Raw genomic sequence first — 10,031 nt, forward strand, 5'->3', positions numbered from 1 at the left:
GGAGGGTGGGTGTCTCCCGTACCATTTCACTCCCCTACCTACCCTGCCCCCACGCGGGGCGGACAAACAGGTCTGCATGAGGAGGGTGGATGTCTCCCATTCCCCTACCTACCCCGCCCCCGTCCTAGGGGGACAAGCAGGTTTGCATAAAGAGGGTGGATGTCTCCCCTACCCTCCCATTCCCCTACCTACCCCGCCCCCACCCTGGGGGGGACAAACAGTTTGCAGGAGGGGGTGGATGTCTCCCCTACCCTCCCATTCCCCTACCTACCCCGTCCCCACTTAGAGCGAGCACACTGTTTTGCAGAGGGTGGGTGGCTGTGTCATGTCTCCCCAACTGTCAACCGGGTGAAGACAAACAAGATTAAACCCTCTCATATTTTATTATTATAGATTACAGTTAATTATTTATTTGTAAATACAGGGGATAATTATTAATTACAGAATTTTTTTTGTAATTACAGAAGATATTTGTTGATTTGAAGTTGCAGATGATTATTTATTTGTAATTATAGAAGATAATTGTTCGTTTCTAAATACAGAATACAATTATTTATTACGGTATGTGTATTACAGAAGATAATTAAGTACTACTTGTCATTACAAATGATGATTATTTATTTTTAATTGCAGAAGAAAGTTATTTTTTGTAATTACAAAAGATAATTGTTTGTAATTGCAGAAGATTATTGTTTATATTTAACTACCGAAGATAAGTACTAATTTTAATTTCAGAATGTATTATTAATTAATTATTTATAATAACAGAAAATTATTTATTTGTAATTATAGAGGATAATTATTTATTATTCGCATTTACATAAGATTATTATTTGATATTTGTGACAATGAATAAAACAAGTAAAAAATGCACCGAAGTTTCTTCTGCCCCATCGAGTTTTCTGTGCAGCCGCTACAGCATAAAAGCAAGGCCACGGAAAACACATCTATCTTTCGGTTGTCTCAGTATAATGCTGTATGAGCCGCGGCCCATGAAACTTTCAGCCACCGCATGTCCTATAGCGTTGCCAGACGCATGATCATTACTGAATTTAACCTTAAATAAAATAAAAACTACTGAGGCTAGAGGGCTGCAATTTGGTATGTTTAATGATCGGAGGGTGGATGATCAGCATACCAAATTACAGCCCTCTAGCCTCTGTAGTTTTTAAGATCCAAGGGCGGACAGAAAAGTGCGGACGGACAGACAAAGCCATCTCAATAATTTTCTTTTACAGAAAACCGAAAAGATAAAGGTAAAAATGAAATTTATTTCAAGCCTTCAATGAACTCATAATCCACAAAAAGCGAACTTCAGGACAAATCTGGGAATCTTCGCAGACATGTCAGAGGAATTTAGTGTCAGGAGGCAATTCCCTTCCCAGTTTCAAGTTCCCTGGGTCCTCCTACAATCTTCCATCTTTTCAGGTGGAGATTTTCTCTTTCCTCGGGTTCAGCATCCTTGCTTACCTTGCATTTCCCCCCCCCCACCTCACTTTTTTTTTGTAAAGTCTGTAAGAATTACCTGGCTAGGAGGCACGTGTGTGCCTTTTATTCGACCTGGTGGTGGAAGATTAAGTTTAAATGTCTATCTATGGAAGCAAAAACTAAAACGCAGATTTTTTATCTTTAAACAAAAGTAGGCTTTGGGGAGGCATGGGGAAAAATATAGTTGAAAAATGCCACAGTAATTGGACGTTGGATTAATTTTATTTTGCTTTTTGTATCTTATTTCCGTAAATTTGGATAAATTTAACATAATTTTATGTATATATACATGTATATATGCGTGTGTGTGTGTATAATGTTATTCAGTGCAAAATATGTTGCAGAATATAAATAAGGCTGAAGCACATGCGAATGATATTGGACCAAGGATGATTAGAGACTCGAAGGAAACATTAACCATATAATTTGCATATACCAAATTAACAAAGATCCCTATAAGCAACAAATCATTCTGGTTGACAAACAAAAAAAAATGTTTACAAACAGAACGAGATCTGGAAGAAAGCATGACAAAGAATGCAGAGGAATGTTATACGCAGGGAGTTGCAAACGCCCCCTCCCCCACCTCACGTTAATTTCATGACAATAGCGGCAGTCGGAGAGAGCCTCCGAGTTCACTTGGTGTGATAAGGTAGGGGGAGGGAGGATCCACAGCTTTGTGTGTATGTGTGTGTGAGAGAGAGAGAGAGAGAGAGAGAGAGAGAGAGAGAGAGAGAGAGAGAGAGAGAGAGAGAGAGAGAGAGGACCCTCCGCTTTGTGTCTGTGATGTAAAGGCTTCTAGACAGGCGGTGGGACTGCGTGCGTATGTAGCCTATTCCTATGAGAAGCTAAACCATCTCACAGCAGTTGGACTGTCCCTTCTGGAGTTCATGTTACAATGCTTAAGTGTTAACTCGGCAGCCACTCCCCTCCCCTCACTTCCCCGCCCCCCTTTCCTTTCCCTCCCTTCCTCTCCCCCTGTACACACACACACACATACATACATACAAACACAAGTAAAGATATCACTTAAGATATCCCAAAGCAGATTCTTTAGCTGATATCCCACAGCAGATTCTTCAGCTTATACCCCAAAACAGATTCTTTAACTTATATCCCAAAGCAGATACTTCAACTGATATCCCAAAGCAGATTCTTTAACTTATATCCCTCAGCAGATTCTTTAGCTGATATGCCAAAGCAGATTCTTCAACTTATATCCCAAAGCAGACACTTTAACTTGTATCCCAAAGCAGATACTTCAACTGATATCCCAAAGAAGATTCTTTAACTTATATCCCTCAGCAGATTCTTTAGCTGATATCCCAAAGCAGAATTTTCAACTTATACCCCAAAACAGTATCCCAATGCAGACACTTTAACTTATATCCCAAAGCAGATACTTCAACGTTCAACTATATCCCAAAGCAGATACTTCAACTGTTATCCCAAAGCGGATTCTTTAACTTATATCCCTCAGCAGATTCTTTAGCTGATATGCCAGAGCAGATTCTTCAACATATATCCCAAAGCAGACATTTTAACTTATATCCCAAAGCAGATACTTCAACTGATATCCCAAAGCAGGTACTTTAACTGATATTCCAAAGCAGATACTTCAACAAATATCCCAAAGCAGATTCTTCAGCTTATATGCCAAAGTAGATTCTTCAACTTATATCCCAAAGCAGATACTTTAACTTATATCCCAAAGCAGATTCTTTAACTTATATCCCAAAGCAGATTCTTTAACTTATATCCCAAAGCAGATTCTTTAACTTATATCCCAAAGCAGATACTTCAACTAGAAAAAGAGAGGAGTAGTAGGGTGATGTAATGTCTAGCAAGGTTATTTTTCTTTTTGGGGGTCTTTGACCTTGAAAAAATCTTCAATTTCGGAGATGAGGGCTTTGCAACTGACAGTGCAATAGGACCGTGATGGAGACACGGAAGTTTGAGTCCTTCATACATTACTTACTGTAGATACAACCCACTTCCGCTTACCTTTTAGGAAAAAAAAATTATTATTATTATTATTATTATTATTATTATTATTATTATTATTATTATTTAATGGTGAAATCTATCTATTTTACTCAACATTCCCTAAACGTAACTGGAATTTAATTAAGATTAGATGTCACCCACTTCCCCTTACCTTTTAAGAAAAAAAAAATTATTATTATTATTATTATTATTATTATTATTATTATTATTATTATTATTATTTAATAGTGAAATCAATCTATTTTATTCAACACTCTCTAAACGTAATTGGATTTTAATTCATATTGTATGTCACCCACTTCCGCTTACCTTTTAAGAAACAATAATAATAATAATAATAATAATAATAATAATAATAATAATAATAATAATAATAATAATTATTATTATTATTATTATTATTATTATTATTATTATTATTATTATTATTATTATTATTATTTAATGGTGAAATATATCTATTTTACTCAACACTCCCTAAACGTAATTGGGTTTTAATTCAGATTATATGGACGTCAAAAATGTCATTGTGTACGTAAAGCAGTATATTTTACTGTCTGTAAGTTAACTTGAGAGCATTTCATATTCGCTATTCTATTATGATACAGTTAGTTGAATAGAAACAAAGGATTCAGAAAATTATTCTCATATTTTTTCTGCAATTAGATAAGAGTTTCTCAGAAAAGTTTGTCATTTTGTATATGAAAGATTGTGCAATATAATAATAATTTATTATTATTATTATTATTATTATTATTATTATTATTATTATTCAGTAAGCCTTATCCCCGTAAAAAGATTGTCAATCCTTTTATTAAGAATGATTATTGTGTAATACAATGTAATCCATTCCCAGGTATAATTATAGAAGACAGTAATATAGTTATGTGTATGAGAAGAAAATAATATTTTGTTAGCTGTAGACTAATGTGAAAGAAATATTAACCTAAAAGACTTGCTTTACTTGGAAGCAAGTTCGTAAAAAAACTGAAGTCATCAAAAAGCTTTTCCCAACATTTTAAACCCAGGTAAATGTTATTGGGAAAAGTTGTGGTTTGACTGAAGGACAGTTGCTGTGTTTATGCTTGGTTTTGATCAATAAAGGTTCAGCAGTTACTGGGAAACAAATTATGCCCCATTCCCATGTGTAATTATAGAAGACAATAATATAATTATGTGTATGAGAAGAAAATAAGTATAACTAATATTTTGTTAGCTGTAGACTAATGTGAAAAAATATTAATTCAAAAGACTTGCTTGGTAGCAAGATAGTAAATAACTGCAAAGTCGTCAAAAAGCTTCTCCCAGTATTTGAAACTCAGTTAAATGTTATTGGAAAAAAGTTGTGGCTTGACTGAAGGACAGCTGCTGCCTTTATGCGTTGTTTTTTTTATCAATAAAGGTTCAGCAGTTACTAAGAAACATATTGTGCAATGTGAAACGTGGACGAGTAGGCCTAGTTTCTTCTGGAAAGAACGCCCCCGCATTTGTCACTCGTTTCCCTGATGTTCGTCCAGCGGCTTTCGGGCAGCTTCAATGGAGGTACTTACTACACCATGGAGGACAGATTACCGCAGGGGGACGACGCGGCTGAACACGCCCCAGACTCTGGCCACGGGTCGCCTGAAGGGCCTCTGGACCAAGGTCCGGATGCCGTCGTAGGGGCGGAGAGTCGCCCCGGAAGCGATGGAGACCACGAAGAACAACTCTCGAGAGGAAGGAAAGCAACGTGGGAGGAAAAACAACTCGAGTATGATGACGATGACGGCGGTTGGCAGATAAAGCAGAAGCGCAAGAAGAAGAAGAAGGAAAAGCAGATGGCGTCTCCTCCACCGGCGGCGGGAGAGACGTCGAGCTTCAGTAGAATCAAGTCGAAGCTGAGGGGGAAGAAATACGGAGTAGGCAAGAAGAAGGAAGGGAGGACCTTCACCCTGGAAAGGGTGGAGGAGGAACAGACGCTACGCGCCGAGGAAGGGGAGCAGGAAATCGTGGAGGTGCGAGTGATTTCCAGAGAAGACCAGGAGAATCGCCCTCCCGCGGAGCCCAAGGTCCTCCCAAATAAAGAGAAACTCTCTCCCCTGAGGGAAATGTTCCTCAAGGTAGTGGAGGACAAGGCACCCGTCAAGGAGAGGAGTAGGAGGTCATCTCTCCAACTTGGAAAATCAAAGAAGAAGGAGAAGAGAGAAGAGAGGGTCGAAATTCACTTCGACACCAAGAAGTCGGAGTCGGAGCCTTGTCTCTTGCTAAAGGCCGCTGCGCAGATAGAAGAAGAGGGCGACTGCGCACAGCGGAACGTCAAAAAAGGAGAGATAGCTGATGAGAGCTGGGTATTTCATCAGGCTAAACCGAATGAGAGACGTTTTGATGATGACAATCTTGATTATGCTGATGCAGTTGAGGTATGTTTTGGATGCTGTTTCCGTTTATCTAAAGGTAAAAAAAAGAACTATATATCGTAATTGTAGGTAATGGGATATAATAGATACTAAGTGGTAGAGGAAAACCTACTCAAATTGCCGGTTCCCTGTCGAATTCTGCTTTCCATATTTATAAGTTCTGTAAGCATATTCATGCGAATGGGGAAAGTTGCGGGAAATAGCAGTGAGTGTAATGAAGAGCCCTCATTCATGCATGCAAGAAATGTTGGCAAGCGGTTGGTGTCTTTTGTCTCTAGTGATATTCTTAATTATCTTGTTGTAAGATAAACTGACCAACGCAAAAGGAAAACTCCTTTTAAGGAAGAAGTGCCGATATGCTTAAGAAACAGAAAAGGATATCCCACAGTTTTTGAGATATATTTTCCCAGATGGTTTCCGGTCCGCAGATAGAGTGATTGAGCACGCTTAAAAAAATTAGAGAATAAAACAAAACAGAAAACTTTATAACAAATCAGTAACCATTACAAATCGTTGAGAATTTATAGGACCAAATTCAGAGGGACAACTATATAACAACAGTAATTCTTACTGAAGTGGTCGACTTTTCATGAAGTGTTGTTCTCTGGTTTTAATTTTCGTATACTTTTCAGATTGACAAAGTAATGCGGCATTTGCGCAAATAGCTTGGTCATTCTTCTCTGCATGGTTACTAGAATAGAATGCATATTTGCATTGTTTTCATCCTAATGCACTTAAAGTTATGGTATTCAAACCTACTGATTTCTCTTGCATGCACTCCGCTTTCACTCACTGCAGGATGAGGACCTGCCGTTTTGACAGCTGCGGAGCCTGTCAACCCAAGGGTCCTGTTCTATAAACACAGACCGGTCAGATTTATTCTCTCCCATTCCTTGTTGCACTTTACTCTATATTTTTTTAATTATTTGTGTTACCGTTTTTATTGCATTTTTGGCTTTTGTCAGCTTCCCAGTTTTAATTCTTCTGATTTCACGGATTTTATGTGAGTCATCGCATGGGCATCGAAGTCTTCTTCTTTGTCTTCAGCTTTACCCATTTGTATATGGAGTCGCTGTTTCCTATCAGCTGTCTCTGCCTTCTTCATTTGCTATTTTATCCTTCCATCCTTTATCCACTGGCCTTCCTCTTCTTCTCCTCCTTCCGTCAACCTCCATGCCCATAACCCTTTTACACACATATGATCTCTTTGAGCATCGAAGTACTTCATGATTTATTTTGTGCGTTTTCTGTTATATTTCTAAATGTTGGCATAAGGCGGTCATCAGGCAGTGCCGGTCGGTTGCTTTGAACAAGACATCATCTTTTTATGGTCACATAAGGCATGAACTAAACAAAGGAGGTACTTGGTGGGAGGCTACTGCTAGCATCAGATGGTCAAGATACCAGATACGTGAGTGGGATCACTCGTTCGTTATTCATGAAACAGCTAATCGCCCCTTGAGAGCTCTGGGCGCTTAATATGCTCCTCAGAAGATGCCTCAGCGCTGTTCGTGTGTTCTTAGTTCCCGGTAATAAAAAAAAAACATATTATTTGCAACCATCTGGGTCACTGAGACAGAAAATGCGGATCTTCACTGAGATATAATCGTAGGTTCCTGTGATCTTTATCTAACCGAGCTTGAAGTATATATACAAGAAATAATTATCTGTGACCATCTGGTTCACTGAGACAGAAAATGCGGATCTTCACTGGGATGTATAATCATAGCTTTCTTTCATCACTGTCTAACTGAGCATTTAAGTTCGTAGTAATCAGCTGTTAACTTTACGAGTTGCTGTGTTGACAGACAAACAATAACAAAGGGTAAGAGTGCAATTATACCCGCTGCGTTGGAGAGTATTGAAATAATTCGCATGTTCTTGCTATATTTAGGACAGACTGCCTGAGAAAATAAACAGAAAAATAAAAACAATATAAAAAAAAACAAACGATGACAACTTGTATTATCTCTCTCTCTCTCTCTCTCTCTCTCTCTCTCTCTCTCTCTCTCTCTCTGTTAACCTCATCAAGAGAGTAGGACCCCCGGAGGATGATGATTCTGGGAACCTAAGCTTCGCTCAGCTGGCCGAATCGATTCAAAATGCGCCATGTTTTATGTAGAGCACATTCCCACCTCTACAATAACTGCTGGTAACCGAAGAACTCATAAACAGAGAAGCATTTGCGTTCAGGAACCCGTATCTCATTTCAGTGGCTCTAAGAAGCATGTCAGATTAAAGACATTTCAGTGGCTCTAAGAAGCTTGCCAGATTGCAGAGAGAGGGACTGACACGGACAGGAACCTGTATTCCATTTTAGTGGTTCTCGGAAGCATTTCAGATTGCAGAGAGAGGGACTAGCACAGACAAGAACCTGTATTTCATTTCAGTGGTTTTCAGAAGCATGTCAGATTGCAGAGAGAGGGACAGACGCAGAAAGCAACCCGTATTTCATTTCAGTGGTTCTCAGAAGCATGTCAGATTCCAGAGAGAGGGACAGACGCAGACAGGAACCCGTATTTCATTTTAGTGGTTCTCAGAAGCATGTCAGATTCCAGAGAGAGGGACAGACGCAGACAGGAACCCGTATTTCATTCCAGCGGTTCTCAGAAGCATGTCAGATTGTAGAGAGAGGGACAGACACAGACAGGAACCTGTATTTCATTTCAGTGGCTCTAAGAAGCATGTCAGATTGCAGAGAGAGGGACTGACACGGACAGGAACCTGTATTCCATTTTAGTGGTTCTCGGAAGCATTTCAGATTGCAGAGAGAGGGACTAGCACAGACAAGAACATGTATTTCATTTCAGTGGTTTTCAGAAGCATGTCAGATTGCAGAGAGAGGGACAGATGCAGAAAGCAACCCGTATTTCATTTCAGTGGTTCTCAGAAGCATGTCAGATTGCAGAGAGAGGGATAGACACAGACAGGAACCCGTATTTCATTCCAGTGGTTCTCAGAAGCATGTCAGATTGCAGAGAGGGATAGACACAGACAGGAACCCGTATTTCATTCCAGTGGTTCTCAGAAGCATGTCAGATTGCAGAGAGAGGGATAGACACAGACAGGAACCTGTATTTCATTTCAGTGGTTCTCAGAAGCATGTCAGATTGTAGAAAGAGGGATAGACACAGACAGGAACCTGTATTTCATTTCAGTGGCTCTAAGAAGCATGTCAGATTGCAGAGAAAGTGACAGACAGGAATCTGTATTTCATTTCAGTGGCTCTAAGAAGCATGTCAGATTTCAGAGAAAGTGACAGACAGGAACCTGTATTTCATTTCAGTGGCTCTAAGAAGCATGTCAGATTTCAGAGAAAATGACAGACAGGAACCTGTATTTCATTTCAGTGGCTCTAAGAAGCATGTCAGATTTCAGAGAAAGTGACAGACAGGAATCTGTATTTCATTTCAGTGGCTCTAAGAAGCATGTCAGATTTCAGAGAAAGTGACAGACAGGAATCTGTATTTCATTTCAGTGGCTCTAAGAAGCATGTCAGATTTCAGAGAAAGTGACAGACAGGAACCTGTATTTCATTTCAGTGGCTCTAAGAAGCATGTCAGATTTCAGAGAAAGTGACAGACAGGAATCTGTATTTCATTTCAGTGGCTCTAAGAAGCATGTCAGATTTCAGAGAAAGTGACAGACAGGAACCTGTATTTCATTTCAGTGGCTCTAAGAAGCATGTCAGATTTCAGAGAAAGTGACAGACAGGAACCTGTATTTCATTTCAGTGGCTCTAAGAAGCATGTCAGATTGCAGAGAAAGTGACAGACAGGAATCTGTATTTCATTTCAGTGGCTCTAAGAAGCATGTCAGATTTCAGAGAAAGTGACAGACAGGAACCTGTATTTCATTTCAGTGGCTCTAAGAAGCATGTCAGATTTCAGAGAAAATGACAGACAGGAACCTGTATTTCATTTCAGTGGCTCTAAGAAGCATGTCAGATTTCAGAGAAAGTGACAGACAGGAATCTGTATTTCATTTCAGTGGCTCTAAGAAGCATGTCAGATTTCAGAGAAAGTGACAGACAGGAACCTGTATTTCATTCCAGTGGCTCTAAGAAGCATGTCAGATTTCAGAGAAAGTGACAGACAGGAACCTGTATTTCATTTCAGTGGCTCTAAGAAGCATGTCAGA

General features: G+C 39.3%; 1 protein-coding gene across 1 annotated transcript in view; it reads left to right on the top strand.

The window, feature by feature from the left end:
* LOC136832736 (uncharacterized) overlaps positions 1 to 10,031 on the top strand; it is a 300,576-nt gene that overhangs the window by 3,387 nt on the left and 287,158 nt on the right. Inside the window, exon 2 of the mRNA XM_067094253.1 lies at positions 4,352 to 5,894. Within this exon, the coding sequence (XP_066950354.1) occupies positions 5,001 to 5,894 (894 nt within the window). The 5' untranslated portion in view covers positions 4,352 to 5,000. The remainder of the gene's footprint in view (positions 1 to 4,351; positions 5,895 to 10,031) is intronic.

Source organism: Macrobrachium rosenbergii, chromosome 50 (genome assembly GCF_040412425.1).
Source record: "Macrobrachium rosenbergii isolate ZJJX-2024 chromosome 50, ASM4041242v1, whole genome shotgun sequence".
Lineage (NCBI taxonomy): Eukaryota > Metazoa > Arthropoda > Malacostraca > Decapoda > Palaemonidae > Macrobrachium > Macrobrachium rosenbergii.